This window comes from Myripristis murdjan, chromosome 24 (assembly GCF_902150065.1).
Source record: "Myripristis murdjan chromosome 24, fMyrMur1.1, whole genome shotgun sequence".
NCBI lineage: Eukaryota > Metazoa > Chordata > Actinopteri > Holocentriformes > Holocentridae > Myripristis > Myripristis murdjan.
This window is the reverse complement of record NC_044003.1, coordinates 4,914,922-4,936,849: the sequence shown is the minus strand read 5'-3', so window position 1 is coordinate 4,936,849 and position 21,928 is coordinate 4,914,922. Positions and strand designations below refer to the sequence as shown.

At 42.1% G+C, this 21,928-nt stretch overlaps 1 protein-coding gene across 1 annotated transcript in view; it reads right to left on the bottom strand.

The window, feature by feature from the left end:
* Nucleotides 1–5,714: 5,714 nt before the first annotated feature.
* The window catches only part of LOC115356591 (connector enhancer of kinase suppressor of ras 3-like), a 67,533-nt gene continuing 51,319 nt past the window's right edge, over nucleotides 5,715–21,928 (bottom strand). Inside the window, exons 14-21 of the mRNA XM_030047808.1 lie at nucleotides 15,254–15,471; nucleotides 13,900–13,973; nucleotides 11,115–11,186; nucleotides 10,561–10,622; nucleotides 9,856–9,953; nucleotides 8,025–8,217; nucleotides 7,154–7,335; nucleotides 5,715–6,707 (exon numbers count right to left, since the gene is read on the bottom strand). Of these exons, the coding sequence (XP_029903668.1) occupies nucleotides 6,504–6,707; nucleotides 7,154–7,335; nucleotides 8,025–8,217; nucleotides 9,856–9,953; nucleotides 10,561–10,622; nucleotides 11,115–11,186; nucleotides 13,900–13,973; nucleotides 15,254–15,471 (1,103 nt within the window). The 3' untranslated portion in view covers nucleotides 5,715–6,503. The remainder of the gene's footprint in view (nucleotides 6,708–7,153; nucleotides 7,336–8,024; nucleotides 8,218–9,855; nucleotides 9,954–10,560; nucleotides 10,623–11,114; nucleotides 11,187–13,899; nucleotides 13,974–15,253; nucleotides 15,472–21,928) is intronic.

Genomic DNA, 21,928 nt, shown 5'->3' with positions numbered 1-21,928 from the left:
TCATGTAATATTTCATAATGACTTTAAATGTGTCTCTGCTTCTCCGTGGCTAATCGTGTCATTCATTCATTCATTCATTTACTCATTCATTCATTCATTTAGCCTACTTGTTTGTTTGTTTCTTTGTTTAGTAGCTGTGTCTGTTGAAATCCAGTTTCACTCTGTCAGTATTGTGCTAAAGGAATTTTTAGAAATCTCTGATTCCTCTATAGTATTTAATTATGTAAAAAAAAAAAATGGCCATATCAACATCTCTTTATATTAATTCAGTCAAATTTCCAGTATTTTTTTTTTATCTGCCGTAAAATTGAAATATATAAAATATTCCATCACTATAATTTATTTTTATATTAATTTAGCTTATCTTTTTAGTCTCACTTTCAGGCATTATTTATTTATTAATTCATTCATATTATTATTTATATTTTATATTTTTTTATTTTTAATCCAGTGTTATCACTATAATATTCCATTAATATTCCTACAGGTATTTATTTAGTTATTTATTTATCTATTTATTTATTCATTTCAGAAATATGTCTTTGGTAAATCTCTCTAAATTTGACTGTAGTGCTCCTGTACGTCTTTCCTGATGTTATAAAAACTTTGTTAAATGGGAAAACTTTCTGAGAAACTGTCTTGTGTCTGGAGTGAATGAGAAAAAAAAAATCATTTGTGATAATAGTGTCAATTTGTATGAGCGTAATTTTATTTTTGTGTAAATGTAGGCACACTCTGACCTTAGCTTAAAGGTTTTGTCATTGTGAAATATTAGAATTCATGCTGTGAGTCTCTCTGCTGTTCAAAACGCTTCAAAGACAAAAACCTTCTGGTGACAGTTTGTATTTTATTGCAGAAATGCCTCCTGTAATCACCTGGCGGAGCAGACAGACAGGCCGGCCTCGTCGCTGTGTGTTTATCCGGCCGAGCTAAATTTAAATATGACATTTCATGCAGACAAAAGGGGCTGTGAATCCCCCTGTGCAGATATTTGTTCTTACAGGTGTCTCTATTTTGGAAATGTGATCAGGCCTGGATCCTAGCAGTGTCGACCCCCCCACCCTGCTCCCGTCGGCCCCCCGGCCCTCATGTCTGTGTTTGTTTCCTCCCGCCGGCGGTTGTTAGGCGACGCCGCTCTTCACCGGGAATGTTAAGTGACGCTCTGCAGGTCCCGGGAACGCCGCGCTGCACATTCCTGGCAGCGAGACACAGGAGCCGACATCGCATGGCGCTCAGATGGAAGTCATTAGTTAGAGGACAATGGGTTCCTCATGAGACGGGGCGATCCGATACGCGATGCGAGCTTCACGGTTCAACCACGATACACAGATACGGCAGCTAAATGACAACCAAAAAAAAAAAAAAAAAAAAAAAAAAAATGCAAAGTATGTTTATTTCTCAGATCTTCAAACCACAGACCTGCATTTTAAATTCTAGAGGAGACAAACACATCCTGCTGGATTTCAGTATTTAAAATGATGCACAAGACAGGAAGCACTAGAAGTAGAAGTACTGCTCCTCTGCTAGTATGTGACTGCAGTAGAAGTAGAAGTACTGCTCCTCTGCTAGTATGTGACTGCAGTAGAAGTAGAAGTACTGCTCCTCTGCTAGTATGTGACTGCAGTAGAAGTAGAAGTACTGCTCCTCTGCTGGTATCTGACTGCAGTAGAAGTAGAAGTACTGTTCCTCTGCTAGTATGTGACTGCAGTAGAAGTAGAAGTACTGCTCCTCTGCTGGTATCTGACTGCAGTAGAAGTAGAAGTACTGTTCCTCTGCTGGTATGTGACTGCAGTAGAAGTAGAAGTACTGCTCCTCTGCTGGTATGTGACTGCAGTAGAAGTAGAAGTACTGTTCCTCTGCTGGTATCTGACTGCAGTAGAAGTAGAAGTACTGTTCCTCTGCTGGTATGTGACTGCAGTAGAAGTAGAAGTACTGTTCCTCTGCTGGTATTTGACTGCAGTAGAAGTAGAAGAACTGTTCCTCTGCTGGTATCTGACTGCAGTAGAAGTAGAAGTACTGTTCCTCTGCTGGTATGTGACTGCAGTAGAAGTAGAAGTACTGTTCCTCTGCTGGTATTTGACTGCAGTAGAAGTAGAAGTACTGTTCCTCTGCTGGTATGTGACTGCAGTAGAAGTAGAAGTAGTGCAGTAAAAATCTCCTGCAGGAGAGGAGAGAACACGCTGCACACTACATGCTTTTAAAGGGGCATTACACTCAAACTGAAGTGAGGACCCTGTAGACTCAACTGACCCATATGGGATAAGCACATCACGTGATGTTGAGTCTACATGGTTCTCGTCATCAGGCCAACTCACATAGTCTACATGGTCCTCGCTGCAGTTTTTCATGGTGCAGCTTTTATTGTGAAATCTAGAGATGACAAAAAGTAGAGCCAACAAAGCAGAAGCAGCTTCCTCTTCTCATCTTTGCTGTCTGAGCTTTTATTGTGAAAGGTTCCACAGTCTGTCATTGATCATTTGTTTCTCTGTGACGGATCTGATTTAAAATGTATAATAAAAGATAGTTTATAGCGCTTGATTTAAGAATTTCTAGGCTTCCAGACAGTCTAATCCAGTGATTCTCAACCTTTTTCACTCACAATCAATACAACAAGATGAAACGATGAACACCAGGAGAAAAAAAAAAAAAAAAAAAAAAAACATTTCAGCTTCAGGCTCCCAGAACCAAAACCATTTTCCTAATCAATACTGATAAACATGAAAATATTCAATCCAAGAATGAGGGGAATTAAAAAGAAAGGTGTCAGATGTCAGTGGATTATGACTGCCTCCTGCCTTTTTTTTGCCCTGAAATTAGTTTTGTTTCTGTGAGTTCAGAATTAGAAATGAAACTGTAATCCATGTTTCAACATATTTCTACTTGTTCCCTGCATTGGAGACAGGTGGGATTATCTCATCCCACCATCCTATTTTTTTTTAAAACCTTTTTTTAACACTTTAAAATCGAATATGAGAATAAATGACTTGTATTAATATGTATTGAAAAACTGAGTGAGATTTCCTTTTAAGGATCAAGAGGCTGACAGTCTGTGGATATCTGCACACCTGCTGAATCGTTAATTGTACATTAATTGCACAAATTTAAAAAAAAAAAAAAAAAGAAAAGAAACGCACTCTCAAATGATGAAGTGGAAAGCTGGCTGAGGGAAATTAAGGCAGAAAGTCGTGACGGCCGAGGTTTGTGAATAATCTGAGCCACTTTTGGATTTTGATTTGCCTCCAAGACAAATAGCTCCCTATTTAATCTCCCAGGCCCACAGGCGCATGTCATATTTTTGTAATAAGATAAACACGTATAAACAGATTCTGCAAAGATGGAAAGAGCGGTGATTTTTTTTTTCCAGAGTACATGTCAGGAGTCCTATAGGGCCTGGGAATCCACTAATCTTAAAATAAACACCTCCAGATTGGGCCCGGCTGCAGTTTTGGCACAGGCAGCGAGTGGCTGAAGGAGGGATGGGTGTGTGTGTGTGTGTGTGTGTGTGTGTGTGTGTGTGTGTGTGTGTGTGTGGTGGTGGGGGGGCTCTTCTCTTTCTCCAATCTGCTTAAAAGGTTCCCCCGTCATGCTTCCCCTTGCCATTTGTTATCAGTCACTCCTCCGCTGTTTTATATCGATAACTTATGACGTTTTAAGTGCTATCATTTCCATTTTTGGCAGTAAACTCATGTTCATGTTAATGCCTCTGTTTTTATTTTTTAACTTTTCTTGCAGTTGACGGTTTTTCCCCTCCTCATTGCGTCCTGTTTGATGGGTCTCTTACAGTAAAACATGACGGGTCACTGGTTTCTACTGATTTGTGAAGCTCTGAAACGACTGAATCTAACTCGTTCTGATTGGCTTGAATTACGCTTGAATGCTAAATTTGCTTTTAGTTTTTTTGGAATATTTTACAGCACACTTTAAAACTGAACACAGTTTTAACCTACTGGTCAAGTTGGTTCTGCTCTTTTTAAATGAGTTTTGTTGTTATTTGTTTGTTTATGTCCTCATCAGATACTTTTCGTGTGTATTTATTCTTTTTTAAATTGCGCTCTCAACAACACTGAAAAAGAGTGCATGCCCTCAATGATCCTAAAGATTTAAATAAAGGCTAAATGAATGAATGAATGAACGATAATTGTCCTTGAACAGCTCCTGGAAATATTTTAACGTCACATTGTCAACATTTAGGCAAATTATAAACCATAATGAGCTATTTTAAGTGTTAAAATATTTTTTAGGGTAGATTTTTTTTCCCCTTCAAATATTCAAAAGTCCATTTCACCGTGCCTGCGTGTGGGATGATTTATAGAGTCTACTGTTTTTTTTTTTTTGTTGTTGTTTGTTTGTTTGGTTTTTTTAAATTGAAATATGTGATCATGGATCCAGGGGGCTGGGTGGGTTGGGAGGCTCCTCGGGGCCCTGAAATGTGCAGATATGGCCCTGGTAGTTTAAGTCAAAACCCAGGATGCTGCAGTGACACGGGCCACCGGGACGTCCCGAGCGTGGTGTGTTAAAGAGGACTTCGTCTTCCTGCGGGGGACCGCCCCTACGATGCTGTTTTGGTTTGAAACGCGTCCGAGCGGCACCTGAACGCAGCCTCAGCCTCCAGCATGTCGACACAATCCAGCATCACTAATCTGGCTTTTACAAATTATAGATGATATAAAGGTGATGAGTAAATTATCAAGAAATGAACCAAGAATGAGCAAGAAATTAATAAAAAAAACTTTCAAGAAAATGACCATAGATTTAGAAAAAACAATACAAGAAAAGAAGCAACATTTTGAATTAAAAAAAAAAAAAATACAAGAAAATTACATTTATAATTATTAAAATGACATATGCAACTGACAGATCAGTGACATTAGAGCCACATCAGGAAGACCATCAAGGAGCCCTGGGATATTATTATCATTATTATTATTATTATTATTATTATTATTATATTATTATTATTATTATTATTATTATCATTATTATTATTATTATATTGTTGTTGTTGTTTGCCACAATTACTATTATTTTTTATTATTTTCTATATTTTATTATCTTTATTTATAGAGCAATTATTAAAACAAAGTTACAAAGTGCTTCACAGAGAGAAAAAATTAAATTAAATTAGAAATAAATAGAAAGTAACTAAAAATGAAATGCCGACCGTGTTTCACAAACTCTCTTTTTCTTTTTATTTTTGTGAATGTCTCCATGTTGTGAAAAATCATACATAAATATACATCTGTTTATGGAGACGAAGCAGCTGATTGGTCGATCCTTCAGCTGCATTCAAGCTACAAGACAAACAGACCAGTGTGTTCAGACAGACAGGCAGAGAGAGAGACAGACAGACAGAGAGAGAGAGAGACAGACAGGCAGAGAGAGAGACAGGCAGAGAGACAGAGAGACAGACAGAGAGAGAGAGAGACAGGCAGGCAGAGAGAGAGAGAGAGAGACAGAGAGAGAGACAGGCAGAGAGACAGACAGAGAGAGAGACAGACAGGCAGGCAGAGAGAGAGAGAGAGAGAGAGACAGTCAGGCAGGCAGGCAGAGAGAGAGACAGAGAGAGAGACAGGCAGGCAGGCAGGTCTCTGTTCACACCTGGGTTTCTCCTCTTCCTGTCTAACTTTCACTCCTCTCTTCTTTATTCCATGATGTCATCACTCTGTCTCTGGACCAATCAGGAGGCACTGCTGCTGGGGTTTTTTTCGTTTTTTTTTTTTTTTTTTTTTTTAAATTATCCTGTGAAGACGCTGCAATCTCACCACGAAAACCTCACTCAGATTAGGATTTCACACCAGCAGGTCATCTGTCAAACCCTCCAGTGTGGAGCCTGTCTCTCTCTCTCTGGTCTGTTAATCTGGACCCCGTCTTTCTCTCTGGTTTGTTAATCTGCACCCCAATCTCTCTCTGGTTTGTTCATCTGGGCCCGTCTCTGTCTGGTCTGTTAATCTGGACCCTGTCTCTCTCTGGTCTGTTAATCTGGACCCTGTCTCTCTCTGGTCTGTTAATCTGGACCCTGTCTCTCTCTGGGTTTTTAATCTGGATCCATCTCTCTCTGGGTTTTTAATCTGGATCCGTCTCTCTTTGGTTTGTTAATATAGACCCTGCCTTTCTCTGGTTTGGCAATTTGGGCCCTATCTCTCTATGGTTTGTTAATCTGCACCTAAATCTCTCTCTGGTTTGGTAATCTGGGCCCATCTCTTTCTGGTTTGTTAATCTGCACCCCAATCTCTCTCTGGTTTGGTAATCTGGGCCCATCTCTCTATGGTTTCTTAATCTGCACCCCAATCTCTCTCTGGTTTGGTAATCTGGACCCCACCTCTCTCTGGGTTTTTAATCTGGATCCGTCTCCCTCTGGTTTGTTAATATAGACCCTGCATTTCTCTAGTTTGACAATCTGGGCCCCATCTCTCTATGGTTTGTTAATCTGGATGCATCTCCCTCTGGTTTGTTAATCTGGCTCCATCTCTGTGGTTTGTTAATCTGTCTCTGTGTCTGTGGTGTCAGAGGCTGCTCTCAGCCTCGCCGGGCTCTGCAGCAGCGGCGGCTCTGTCTCTTGGCGCTGCGGCGCCCCCTGTTGGCGCCCGGCGCCGCCTGATGTCCTGCAGCAGGATGAAGTTGCTGAGCTTCCACTCTCTGAACTGCGGCGCCGAGAGCGTCGCGTCGGCCAGGATCTGCTCTACCCCCAGCAGCTCCGCCTCTTTAGCCTGCAGGAGCGGAAAAAAATAATCTGGAGGTTTGGGCCGACAAACAGGAGGAGGAGACGAAGAGACGCTGCATGTTTATTAAACGAGGGATTTTATTTTGTATCCAGGTTTTTCAACTATTTATTTTAGTTTGAACTTTTTCTTGATTTTATCTTCTTTTTCTGTTGCTCTTGTTTGGCCTCTCTGTGCAGCTTCCTGTCGATAATCTGCTTTACTGTCAGAGAGATTATTTCACTGCAAAGGCAAATCATTAAAAAGACATCAGCTGAACCAAGGTCTGAATCTGCAAAGCGACCACGATGTGTTGACTGTCTTGTTTGTTTGTTTTAATTATAATTTCAATATATAATCTGTTCAGTTTATACTTATCTGTATTCTGTTCAGTCTGCTCTAATCTGATAATGGTAATCATCATAATAAGTTAATCGATCAGTCTGTCAGCTGACCTTCAGCGTGCTGTTGAGGATCCTGGCGACGTGAAGCTTCTCGTTGATCTTGTCGTCGCGGCAACGCCTGACGAAGGATGCCCTGAAGTCCCTCTGATTGGACGGTTTGTGTTGGCCAATCGGAGACAAGCTGGCCTGCTTCAGGTGGACGTAGAGACGCTCCATCTCATCGGACGTCTTGTCTGAAGAAAAAAAATAAGAGGATGAAATCCAAGAATCAAGTGTCATTTTCTCAATCTGCATGACGCTGTATCAGGGCCACTGTAGGGAGGGGTGATATTCTGAGGAAAAACACTCAGATTATAAATATTATGAGAAAAATACTTGGTAAAATAGTTTTTATTTTACTTTTTGGTCAAGGAGCCGCATGTGTTGACTTTGTGAAGTTGGATCAGCCAAACACTGCAGACGGTGCCGCTTGCCACGACTTTAATCTCAGAATTTCTGAGTTTTTTTTTTGACAAATTTGTGACTTTATAATCTCAGATTTTTTCTCTGAGTATTAACTCCCACCCCCTCCCTCGGCTCTGTAATTTTTTTCTCCCTATAGTGGCCCTAATATGCCATCTGCCTTACTCTGCCTTTTTTCATATTTATTCTTGTTCCCAGGGCAAAATCCTGAAACAAGTGAAACTGCAGTGGAAAGTGGGATTATCTCATCCCACTGGCCCAAGATTGAACACTTAAGATGAGACTGATGGAGTTTTTTTTTGTTTTTTTTTGTATAAGGATGTGCAGGTTAATTTGAAGCAGAAATACAATATTCCCAGATTAGCTCTCACAGAGTTCGATCACCTGTCTCACACACTGTTTTAACCACTGACACCCCGTGTGTCTGTCAGCAGATTAATCCGGTCTAATCCAGACTCACCCTGGTCTCTGTGCGGGGGGTCGAACGGCGGCGGCCCCCCGGCCCAGGCCCCCTGAGGGGCCGGCAGGTCCAGCCAGGACAGGGACTCCCAGCTCGACGAGCCGCTCCTGCTGGCGGGGGCGAGGGGCGGAGGCACGGCCGGGACGGGGCCGCTGCCGGGGGACGACCAGCACCGGGGCAGAGGCTCCTCTCCCTGCACGGGATTAGAGATTAGATGATCTTAACACATCAACAACAGATTGATTTAGAGACATGAATAAAACTACGGTAAAGGTCGTGGTGCCTAAAACCCGAGCAGGAGGTCCGCAGAGTCATTACAGTTTTTATTTTTACTTTGTTTTCCGTTCAGTTCAGTTCAGACGGCTGAATATTTTAATCTCGGGATCATTTTGGTCAAACTGTCCTGGCAGATCATTTTGTTGAATTCGTTACATTTCTTTTAATTTGTAGCATTAATATCCTCCCAGAAATAAATACCAATAAATTAATTAATTAATTAAAAAAAAAAAAAAAATAATAATAATAATAATAATAATAATAATAACAATAATAATAATAATAAATAAATAATAAATAAATACATCCTGACCAAGAGAAACTTGATTTAAGTTTTTTTTCTTTTGTTTCAAGCAAACTGAGACAATTTGCATGTTCATGAGGAGAAACATCCAAACAAGAGAATCTGCCATAAAGGGTCAGAGTTTCTGTTATTTATTTCCACGTATCCTGATGAGCTCTTGAAAGGAGTCACAGAAACAGGATGCAGGTCAAACTCACTCAAACATGGTGATTAAACTGATGAACATTCAGTCTGATTTAACTTCATGTCCATGGACTTTAGCTTCATAAACTTGGTTATTATTATTGCAGAGTATTACAGCTGTGAACTACTACTACTGCTACTTTATTTTTTATTTATTTTTTTTTTTATTTTTCTTTCCTGTTCAGTTTAGTTTCAGTTTAGTTTCCGGAGTGAGTTTGCTGGTTTCAGTTTAGTTTTTGTTGTTTCAAAATGTTTTGGTTTTAGTTGAGTTTTTCATGCTGGTTGTGTTCACACTTTTCACCAAACTGACAAACATGAAAACTGAACACATTTCCTCTAGATTTTTATTTTAGTTTCGTTTCATAAGAGCACAGCATCATTTCAGATAGTTTTCGTTTTGTTGTGAAGCCTCACCGGTCGACGCCTGCTGCCCTCCTGTCTGGCCAGGAGGGGGCGCTCCTCCCTCTGTGCTCCTTCTCAAGGTTTCTGACATTTTTCCTGGCTCAGCTGTTTTTTTGGGGGGAGTTTTTTGTGCTCGCCATGAGGATTAATCAGTCATGTGAAGCCCTTTCAGAGTGTAAACAGATTCTGGCTCTAAATAAACCTGAATTTGAACTTGATCTCTAGTTTTTATCTTTATCTCAGTTAACTAAACATTTTTTTTTTACACTGAGTTTTAGTTTTTAGTTTGGTTTTAGCTCACTGCAGTAACCGTGGTGGTTACTGATCGCTCTGCTCTGCACGGTGGGAGCCGTCAGGGCACTACAGGAAGGGGGCGCCGTTCCTCCGGAGAAAACGGAGCTTCAGCTTCCAGAGTTTCTGGAAAAGTCACTTCCAGCTTGGTTTCCATGTTTCCTGTCAGCTTCCAGGAGGAGCTGGAAACACTCACCAGCCGCCAGAGACACAAAACAGCCGAACGGACTCAGAGCTCACAGCCCAGAGGACACTAACTGAGGAAAAATACTCACTAACTGAGGAAAATACTCACTAACTGAGGAAAAAAACTCACTAACTGAGGAAAAATACTCAGTTAGCGAGTACATGTACTCTGTCACTTCCTGTACTCACGTTTCCACAGTCGCTGGTTTCCTGTTCAGAGTCCAGAGGACAGGAAGTGGACAGCACACACTCATCACCGTCCTGATCACTGGACTCGCTGTAGCACTCTGACACACACACACACACACACACACACACACACACATACACACACACACACAAATCTCCTGTCAGTGTTTGTTGTTATTTATGAAGCCAACCACTTCTTTCTTTTTAACTCTTTTCAAAAAAAATGAAGAAAAGACGATGAGCAGCAAGAAATGACACAAAATTTAACAGGAAAATTAGTAAAATGTTACAAACAAATGACCCGGAAAATGACCTTTAAAAAAAAAAAAAAAAAAAAAAAGATACAGAAATTAAAAAAAAAAAAAAAATAGCCAAAAAAATAAAAAAGATGGGGAGAGAGAGGAGAGAGAGAAAAGAAAACAGAAAAAAGACAGAAAGAAAACCAGAAATTTGAAAAAAAAAAAAAAAAAAAACATTTAAATCAACAAATAAGTAAACAAACAAACAAACAAGAGAGGGAAAGACAACTATTATAAAATTCTCAAAAATATTTTATTATAATTATATATTTAAAATTAAAAAATATTTTCTTTTTTGGCTAATATTACAGTCATTTTGTTGTTGTTGTTGTTGTTGTTTTTATCAGGGCCTTTTCTGGTGGCTGGTGTCTTGTTAAGCGGCGATCTGCTCAGGTGTGTGTTTTACCTGCCGTGTCGGTGTGTGTGTGCTCGCTGTGCTGAGCCGCTGCTGACAGTTTACTGATCCACCTGCACAAAACACACAACACACACCTTCAGTGTGCGGCACACACAGGCTGACAGGAGCAGGAGGAGGAGAAGAAGAAGAAGAAGACGACGAGAAAGAGGAAAGAGAAGACAGAGAAGGAGAGACGGAGCAAAAATAACAAAGTAATGACAGTAATCAGAGGAATAAGGAACTACTATAATTATTATTTTCTTTCCTGTAACGTGTTTGTGTTTGTCTCTGCAACAACGCCCCATGAATTGACATTCAGGCGACAGCTGTTGTTGCTGTTCAGCGATTTTGAACAAAAAAATACATGATATCACAAAATAAACAAAGGAGAAAAGGCAAGTAAGACATTAAAATAGTAAGAAAATCCTCTTCAAATGTTTTTATTCACTGTTTCAGTCTAAACTCTTGGTGATTTATGTGAAATTCCACAAATTCCTCCTCTTTACTGGCTCTCTGCTGTTTGTTAGTTTGTTTGTTTGTTTGTTTGTGTTGCTCATACTCACCTGTGCATGTCGGTGACGCCGTCTGCAGCCATGAAGAGAGTGACGACCTGCGGGTGACTGGCCTTCAGGGCACTGAGACGGAAAAATATCAAAACATCATCATCATCATAATAATAATTCATTTAATCTGCGCCTTTTGTTTACTCACAGCAGCGTAACAACGTTTTCGTGACTCCAACCTCGACCTCGACCTTTTCCTAACCTGAACCACGTCGTCTTAGTGGCTAACAATCTAACTGGCAGGCTAGCTTACTAAGAAAAACAACAACAACAACAACAACAACAACAACGACAACAACAACAACGACAACGTGTCCACGGGATATTTGTCCCCCACAAAAATCATTGAAAACAAAATCAGAATCAGAAACAGAAACAGTTTATTCCTGCCTGAGGGCGGAGTGGGTCTCTGTGAGTTTGGTAACTGTAGAATCTCTTATAATATTTTGGCGGCGTTCATCATAGAGAGAAAAAAATGTGGTTTTACATTTAGAAAGGCTGAGGCCCCCCTTTCACACGACACAGTGGTTTAGTCCACTGTACTTCCTGTGTGCGTGTGTGTGTGTGTGTGTGTGTGTGCGTGTGTGTGTGTGTGTATGTGTGTGTGTGTGTGTGTGTGTGTGTGTGTGAGCTTAAAAACTGAGCTGTCAGTTTCCTCTGCAGAGTAAAACTCGTTTACCTGCTGCAGTTTGTCTCTTCGCTCTCTGGCGCCTGTCTGTCTGCCTGACCTGTCTGTCTGCCTGACCTGCCTGTCTGTCTGTCTGACCTGTCTGTCTGCCTGACCTGTCTGACCTGTCTGTCTGTCAGACCTGTCTGTCTGTCTGACTGTCTGTCTGTCTGCCTGTCTGTCTGTCTGACCTGTCTGTCTGCCTGACCTGTCTGTCTGTCAGACCTGTCTGTCTGTCTGACCTGTCTGTCTGTTTGACCTGTCTGTCTGACCTGTCTGTCTGTTTGACCTGTCTGTCTGTCTGCATGCCACTGTAGCTCTGCCCCCCTGATGCCTGTCTGTCTGTCAGACCTGTCTGTCTGTTTGACCTGTCTGTCTGACCTGTCTGTCTGTTTGGCCTGTCTGTCTGCCAGACCTGTCTGTCGGTCTGACCTGTCTGTCTGTGAGACCTGTCTGTCTGTCTGCCTGCCACTGTAGCTCTGCCCCCCTGATGCCTGTCTGTCTGTGAGACCTGTCTGTCTCTCTGACCTGTCTGACTGTTTGGCCTGTCTGTCTGCCAGACCTGTCTGTTTGGCCTGTCTGTCTGTCTGACCTGTCTGACTGTTTGACCTGTCTGTCTGACCTGTCTGTCTGTTTGGCCTGTCTGTCTGTCTGACCTGTCTGTCTGCCAGACCTGTCTGTTTGGCCTGTCTGTCTGTCTGTCTGACCTGTCTGTCTGTCAGACCTGTCTGTCTGTCTGCATGCCACTGTAGCTCTGCCCCCCTGATGCCTGTCTGTCTGTCAGACCTGTCTGTCTGTCTGACCTGTCTGACTGTCTGTCTGTCTACCTGTCACTGTAGCTCCGCCCCCCTGATGCCTGTCTGTCTAGCGGCAGGCTGTCTGTCTGTCTGCAGGCTGTCTGTCTGTCTGCCTGTCACTGTAGCTCTGCCCCACTGATGCCTGTCTGTCTGTCTGACCTGTCTGTCTCTCTGCTCTTCACATGTTCCAGCTGTTTGTTTTGTTTACATGTTTCATGTTTTTGATCATAAAACTGTAAAAACACGACGTCGTTTCTGCTTCTGGAGGAGAAAGTCTCTCTGCTCTGAGGCCGCTCTGACTGCTGATGGTGACAGTGTGGCCAACAGGGGGCGCTCTGGGCGTCTCTGGTGTGGAATAGGAATATCCAGCCTGTGTTTTGTAACGCGGACGTAAACGGTTGGTCAAAGTTTTTTTGTTGTTGTTGTTTGATCTGTGCTCACGGCCTGTGGAGCGTCTGGAGCGACAACCTGCAGCCTCTCGGCCTCCAGGAGCCCGGCCTGCCCCGCCCGGTCTGCCCCGCCCACCCTGCCCCGCCCACCCTGCCCCGCCCGGTCTGCCCCGCCCGGTCTGCCTCGCCCGGCCTGCCCCGCCCGGCCTGCCCCGCCCGGCCTGCCCCGCCCGGCCTGCCCCGCCCGGTCTGCCCCGCCCGGCCTGCCCCGCCCGGCCTGCCCCGCCCGGTCTGACCCCCCTGCTCTGCCCCGCCCGCTCTGACCCTCGTGCTCTGACGCTCCTGGTTAGAATAAATGTTTGGCTTCAGATTTAGAGGCAGACGGTCGTTTTATTTTGAAGGTCAGCAGATTTTCTGAAACTGCTGCTAACCAGCGATCACAAAGCGGCTTCCTGCTCTGCGAGCTGCTCACTCCTCTGACCTCAATTTCTGCCTCTGGTCTGAGCGCTCGCTCGCCCGCTCGCCCACCCGCTCACTCGCTCGCTCGCTCACTCGCTCGCTCACTTGCTCGCCCACCTGCCTCTGTTCAGGAAACTCATTTTCACACGTCTCTCTGAAGCTTTTTACAGTTTCCACAAAGTGACCAACAGTACCAACAGACCAAGTTAAATTTAAACCTAACACACACACACACACACACACACACACACACACACACAGAGTGGAGTCTGACTGCACTGATGTGGTTTTGTCTTTTTCATGACAGCTCGGCTTCAACCGGCCAAACAACATCCTGCCCAAACCGAGAGAGAGACAGAGAGAGAGAGAGAGAGAGAGAGAGAGAGAGAGAGAGAGAGAGAGAGAGAGAGAGAGAGTGAGAGAGAGAGAGAGAGAGAGACAGAGAGAGAGAGAGAGAGAGAGAGAGATCTCACTGTTTCCTCCTGCACTCGCTGGCCGGCTCGATGGTGAAGTCGTTCAGGTTGATGAAGCCTTCTGCTTTCTCAGCCTGAAAAGACAGAAGTGACACTGAGACTGAAATAGCACTTAAAAAAAACAAAACACACAAAAAGTAAAATAAATAGAGCAGCCATAATGACATAACCAGCTGAATAAATCAATGAACAAATTACAGACAGATTTTTGTTTCTTTTGTTTCTCCAGAGTGATTCGGTTCAATAATCAAATAAGCTTCACTCTCCGAGATTACGGGCAGCCAATAGCGAACAGCTCAAAGGTCAGAGGTCAGGCTGTGTGACAGTCGAAGGGAGCGACGATGACGATGAGCGACGAAGCTGAGCGACGACGTAAAACCAGACGGAAGAAAGACTTTCCACTGAAGTTACAGAAACACAAACCCCGCTGGAGCTTTCTGCTTCCTGCACCACTGCCGCACTGCCGCCGCACCATGAGGGAATTATTCGGCTAACTTCACGGAAAGTTGGAAAACGTGCACACACACCAAACTTAAAAAAATTCACATTAAAGGGGCGGTTAAGTACAAATTAAAATTTTCCTGTTGTTAAGCATTGATGTTAAAGGGTCAGCTTCCCCCCCCGGAGACTTTTTAATGCATTTCTATTGGCTCATAAAGCAAAACACCGTTTTCCTGGGATGAGCATCAACTGTGAAGCCACATGCTGCCTGCTGGGAGAACAAGAAGGTCACATGGAAACGTCAGCGAACGCCTCGCTTTAGCGGCCACACCCAATTCGACTGTTATCTCATCGCTGATTGGACGTATAAGGTCTAATCCCCCCCTGCAGGCTTGGGTCAGAAACTGTTAGCATCTGCTCCCATTGTGGGTCACTCTTAACCAGTCCAACGTTAGCTTTAGCCACACTCGTTAGCTCTCAATCTCTAGCTAGGAGGTTAGGAAAGGCTTTGTCCTGATGGTTAGATTCTGACGGCTTCCTTCTGGGACTGACTTTGTTTGTCTTTAAGCTACGTCACGGTACTGTCTGGGTCCAGGGTCCCATCTGATTGGTTAAGACAGATCAATGAAAGGAATAGATGCTAACACCTGCTAGCCCAAACCTGTTGGGTTGTTTGTTCAGTAGTGTGATAACAGTGGAATCGAGTGGCAGCTGAAGCAGTTTGGTTCAGGTTAGCTCCATGTTTTGATTAAATAAAGTCAAACTTCCCATCTTCCTGTCTCAGCCCATCACTATCAAACTATTTCCTGTCTCCTCCTGGTAGAAAAATGTGTTCCTTTCACTTTTCCTGCACCTCATTTTTCACTTGAACACATCACGCTCTTGTTTCGCGGCTCAGCCGGCGGTGACTCACCGTCTTGTCGGTGTACCAGTACAGCGAGCTCTTCTTCAGGATGAACCAGTATCTCTTCCATCTGCTTCCCAGGAAGCCTCGGCCCTCCTTCCTGCGGTGCAGCCAGCCCTGGCAGTCCGCCGCCCCCAGCTCTTTGACGGAAACCCGCCGCCGGCTCATGGCTGCCAGACCTGGGAAGGACATGTGGACCAGAGCGGACGGGAGCATGTCTGCAAACGTTAGTCAGAACGTTCTGGTATCCCAAACCTGAAAGGCCCGATCCCTGCAAATGTCGATCCCGAGACCAGGTTTAGACAGGTTTGAGTCAAAACCAGGTCAAAACCAGGGGTTGAGACCAAGTTGAGACTGAGACCGGAGGAAACCGAGTCCTGCTCAAGACCTAAAAAACCGTGAACGTGTTTGTCCGAAGGTAAAGATAATGCTGCAGGAGCTTCTTGAGATGTGGCTCTACCTGCTGGAGCTTCAACAAATCAGAGCAGAGACGTCTGAGATTCCCACAGATCAAATCCCTTAAATTGTTTGTGGAGCTGCGATGAAATTTTCACATTTTTGAAGGACAAGTCCAGTCAATGTCCAGCAGCGTCTGAATCGAAACGGGCACAAGACCGAGAAGAATCCAAGGAACAATTCTGAGACCGGACTCAACGCCTAGGAGCTTCTTCAGGATGAAACAAAATGCATTTCTATCTGCAGGAGCTTCCACACAAAAGAACCCGGCCCAGGTTTCTGCAGGTGTAATCCCCTTTAAGTGTCTGTCAAGATGAGGAGAAAATGAACCGAACAAGGGAAAACTCGCATTTTTCAAGAAAGAAGCCAAGGAGTCCAAGACAAATCCGGGTCAAAATCATCAGAGGACTGAAACAAAGCCGTCAAAAGAACGATGTGGAGAGCGAGCGGAGGTCCTGCAGGGTCTCTCCATGAAAGCATCGGCCGAACGCCCCGAGGAATCCTCCGGGATGTTGCTGCACATCGAGGCTCAAACTGAGAAGCAAACAGACGATCTCTGTGTTTTTATCAAGCGGCGGCTGCTGGCTCGGACAATGCACTTTGTCTCCGGTATCTGTGACCTTTCAACCGGGACAGAAGACGCTTGCCGCAGCAGATAAGGAGCAGGTGAAGGCCTATCTATTGGAAATCAATGGTCTCAGCCTGAAGACGATGCAGAGAGAGTCTTCACCCGCGAAGTGAAACTGGTTTGTTATCGCAGGACGAATGTTTGCGCTTCAGATTTGAGGCGTTTAGCCGCTGATGGAGGAAGAATTTGGTCTGCTCTTACTCTGATGATGTTTGCCTTTAAAAAGTCTGAGATGGAAATGAATTTCAAAGCATTTAAATACAAGAAATCTGATCCACCATCACTGATTAGACATCTAAATATATAATTTTAATAGTAAGAAATATAGTTTTGTTGTTTTTTTTTTTTGTTTTTTTTTGGACATTTTACATTTTTTTAAAACAAACTTTCATAAAATTGTCTAGCTTTTTTCAAATAAAATTGTCTAGCTTTTTTCAAATAAAAAAAATAAAATATTTTTTTTGTAAAAAAAAAATTTTCCCACGGTGCACAAAGCACTGCTGCTGGGGTTTTGGAAACTTTCAGGTACTTTTTGTGCTAATTTTTCCCCCCTAATGTCCTGGTAGTTTTCTTGTTTTTTTTTTTTTTTTTTTTTTTTTTTCCTGCATTTTTTTTAAACCAGTGTTCTGGAAATGTGTTGCAGTAAAAACAAACTGAAGGGAAAGGAAAATTACTGACTTTGGAAAATACTCAAAAATGTACAAAATGCACAAAAAAAAGGCTCCTTGCTGATAATAATTACAGTAAATTTAATTAGCTCCTTCCACTCATAAGTTTCAATTCTCGGGACTTTACACACATCACATACACCAAGGAGCACAGAGGTCAAAGGTCAAAGTGATAGGGAAGAAAGAATTTGGGGGAGTTTTGCCCATCCGCATCATGGGATACGAAGGCTAATGAACTTCTGAAAGTGTTAGCCGCTGTTTAAGACACACACACACACACACACACACACACGTACACACACACTTATTCAGCAGTAGAGAAATTTTGTGATTAAATACCGATGTAAAAGAATAAATGTGCCGAAACTTCACTGAACAACAAACAGAATAAATAAAATGTGCAGAAAATCAAATCATCAAATTTCCTTGGGGGGTTTTTCATTTATCAGCTACGAACCTCCATCACATCAGATGTAGATGATGCTGACTTTCTGATATGTGATAATCAATCAATAAAAGCCTATTATCACTCTCAGACATTTGATCGAACTGCTGTTTATAAATAAAATAAAAATAACATATAAAATTCAGACGATGGATTAAAGTTTCTCACCAGTTTCTGAACGCTGCTCGCCCGATCAGCCAGCCTGAAAAATCTCACAGTGACAGTGAAATAGACTGTGCAGAGCTAATCAGACACCACACACACACACACACACACACACACACACCACATAGACCCTACAGCATCCTGTTTCACACGTCGCCGCTGTCGTCTGCTGAGAGACTTCCTCTTTGTCGACCAGAAGACTCGGGGCTGCAGACTGACGCCACATGAAGTTTTCTATCTGAACAGAAATTCATTTGTGAAAGAGCCAGTTCGTTTTTCTTCAGCTTCAAATTTAAAATAGCTCTTTTGGTTCAGCACCGTCCAAATTTAAAACCTGTTCTCTCAACATAAATGTCTCTTTAAGTTCAAGTTTTTTCATTTTTGCACTGTTCACCTTTCAGGATGTTGGACATCTTGTTGGTTTTTTGATATTTCTGAACACTTTTCAACAAAATCTGCAAAGCATCTTGGTTCACACTGACCAAGGAAAATGTGATACTGAAATTTTGTTCTGCTTTGGTTTTGACAGATGGTTTCCTCAGACTGACGTGCTAATGATGATGATGATGATGTCAGCCAGAATAGAGACGTGCTGATGGAGTCGAGGTGTTGAACACAACAAAGAACAAAGGGATTACAGATTTTTGAGGCACTACAGAATCCCTGGATTTTATTCCAGTTTTGGAGGTCATCACCTCTGGATTAGAATCTGTACTTTTATCCCAGAAAGATTCAGTCAGACCTGCAGCAGCTGCAGGCAGTGATGCTGCACTCAGGGTTTGGCATAGATGGTATGCAAGGCAGTGATGATATTGACCAGTAGATGGCACCATTGGCTTTCTAACTGTGAAACTACTCAGCGGTGATTAAACACTGTGCTGCCAGGCTCCTTTAAATTTACAGGAGACCCATTTCACACCAGAATAATTAATTAAAAATTTTTTACTCATGAATAATTAAAAATAACTTACTGTTTTCTCCCCCTATGCAATCCAGTATCTCAAAGTCATGCATACAATTTCCTATAAATAATAAAAAACAATTTCCCCACATTGAGTGAAAAAGATAAATCACAGTCAGCAGGCACAGTAGACTGAACTAAAACCAGTCAATCAATCAATCATTCAATGCATCTATCAATCAATCAGTCAGGGATACACGTTTGATATTTTTGGATCAGAATGGTGAACAGTTTTTTTTTTTTTTTTGTTTTTTTTTTAAGAGGGAATATGAAAAACTCTAAGTTTCAGAATTTAGTGTTTGTGTTTACTAATTCCCCATCGAACATTTTTTAAAACACAAAATTGGACCAGCACATTCATTTTTTTTCTAGATTTTCTTCTATTGTAACGAATGCAGGGCTAATTATAAATGGAGAATGAGACTTTTTAATGACTTTAATCGTCTTCTGTGTAATTAGACATTTTCAAACCAGTCCTATTCCTTTCCTTTATTTCATGTTTATGCTTTGAATAGTTTACTTGACTGCCTCTGATTTGTAATCAAATTATTGGTAAGTTCAATAATGAAAAGCATTAAAGTGAATTTAAAAATAACATATATCCTACCTACATAATGGTACAGGCTGGAAACCAATGAAAGACAGAAAAGCTGAAAATAAATTGCTCTTTATTTGAATATTTCTCAGGAGTCACAAAGCGTCACAGAGGCGTCGAGCTGCTCGGACAATTCAGCTTCACATCTGAAGAGTTTGGTTTCATGAACGAGGATCGACACCGTTTGAAGGACATGACTGACGGCATGAAATTAAAAACAAATTATAATACTTTCACAGCCTTTAACTGACTGGATCCTTTGTTACTGATAAAGTTTGAATGATGAACATAAGGTGACATTTTATTCCTCCTTGATAGATAAATCTAGAAACTAAACTCTTCATATGTTTGACAGTATTTTATTCTACAGTTTGCATGGTTTTTCCATCCAGCAAAGAACATACAAAGTCTATTATATGTACAATTTCAATTACAGTCTCATATTCTCTTATACAGGTTTATAGCTCTTGCATAATATTTTGGTAGCATTAAAGGCACCAGACACAATAAAAACAGTAAAAGGTCTTTGGGGAACCTTAATGGGCTCTTGAGATTGCAATCATAAGGGAACCATGGAAGGTTCCCTGAGGAACTCCTTCAGAAAAAGTTCATGACGGTGCTTCAAGGAACCTCCAAGGGAGAACCTTTTAGTATTTTTGTTGTTGTTGAGGAACCCTAAGGTGCTTGCTGGTTCCCGTTGGATCTTATAAGAACCACAGATCTTTCAGAGCGCAGAGCTGGTTCCTCGGTCAAGCCACACCAGAAATATTTAAGACCCTTTTGTGAAGAGGTGAAAAGTTACCGCATGTGGTTAAATTTTACCTGAAATTTTAATTAGACCTGACCTGGTTCAGACAGTACAGACAACAGCTATAGTGTTTGTTTTTACCTGCACAGAAAACTGGATGGGTGGAGTTTACATCGTCAGGACAATTCAAACAGAATCGGGAAGGTCGTCGATCACAGAAAAGGCACTAGACTGATTTTCAAACAGTTTTGTTTCTTTGTCTGAATGTTGTGGCGGTTTGTTTGTCCTGTTGGAGAAACCCCACGCACCCTCTACCCAACATGCACCACAAAACCATGGGCACATTCAGCACTATTTGACTGAAAACAGTGACTGATTTTTAAAAGTGGTCTGGTGACACTGACACACACACAAACACACAACCTGCTCTCAAACAGCTTTCTTACAAAATGCATTTGGGAAAAGTTGCCTGGTTTGAGATTAAAACATTAAGATGTTTGCATATAAAACAGCACCAGTTTCCAAAGTGAACCCATCCACAGTGACTTGATGAATTTCATGAAACGATTTTCTCCATGAATGAATCCATGAATATTTCAGAACTCTTGAGATTTGTGTCGGTGGAGAAAAGTTTTTTCTGCCTTGTGATTTCTCCTGGTCACCAATAAAAGTCAAAAATTATATACAGCCCCTTTAAAAATACAAACATTTTGTTTCCTACAACAGCTGTAATTAAATAATTTGTTGGATTATTAATGTTAATTATATTTATTACTGTTAAATAATACTCTTTTCTCACTGTTGCTGTTTTTTTGCCATGTTTCCTGATGTTCGTTATGCACTGTGGAACTTAACATTTTGAAGAATACCATATAAATAAAGTTTATTATCATGATAGTTTTTGTAACAACAGTTCCCTGTGCATCTGTGAGAATATTTGTACAAAAGAGTGACAATGTTCAGACAGAAACAGAAATATTCTTTCAAGATCATCTCTTGGAAATATGTGTTAACCCGCTGAAATGACTAAATATGAACAGAATATCTACAGACTTCTGTCGTCAGTGTGAAATACAAAACACAGCGGGTCCATGTGGAGAAAGACCAACTCAAAATCAAAAAAAAAAAAAAAAATGTAGACGTATTTACAAGCCGTTTTGTCCAGACAGACTAAATAACTTAATCATAAGCAGGGCAGCCAGTTCCTGAAATTCAAATGAGGATGATGAGGAGGAAGAGCAGACGCAGCAGCTCGGGTGTTTCTGCTGGGTAGACGAGCAGCACGCGTTGTCTTTCCCTCTCGCTTGTCAGCATCTGCAGAAATCTTGAATCCAAACCAAGAAGCTGTCAGTCCGGAGGGTCGGAGGCGCCGCCAGGCCTCGCAGGCTCTGATCTTTTTTTTTTTTTTTTGTGGTTGGCGGCGTGAAACACAATCTGCTCGCTCTTACTCTGAAAAACCACAGATTCACCACCTCTGGATCTGCTTCAGGCAGCGGATCAGGTGACCACAGAGGTGCGTTCAGCTCCGACACGCTGCTGATGAGCAGAGGAACCGGGGAAATCCTGAGTGTCAAGTCTGTGATACGCTTCAAAATCTCCGTCTTAGCAGGACGTTCAGATCTTGTTTTTCTTCAAACAATGTAAAAAAAACATGCAAGTGGAATGGGATAATCCCTCATTCCCAGTGCAGTTTCACTTATTTCACGATTTTTTTTCTGGGAACAATTGTAAATCTGTTGAAATATGGCAGAATGAGGCAGATCAGCCACTAGGATCAAGAAAATGACACTTGATACAAGAAAATTTTGATGAAACAAGTTAAATAACTTTGGAAACAAGTGGGATTATGTCATCCCACTGGCAGATTTTTTACCTTGTTTGATAAAAAACAAGATTTTAACTTTCTTTTTGCAGGCTACACTTCAAAATAACATTCCCCATCTTGTAACACTACCGTCAGCGTCCGGTGTTAAGAAGCTGCACCTGAGCAAGGCACTGAACTGATCCTGAGTGAAGGT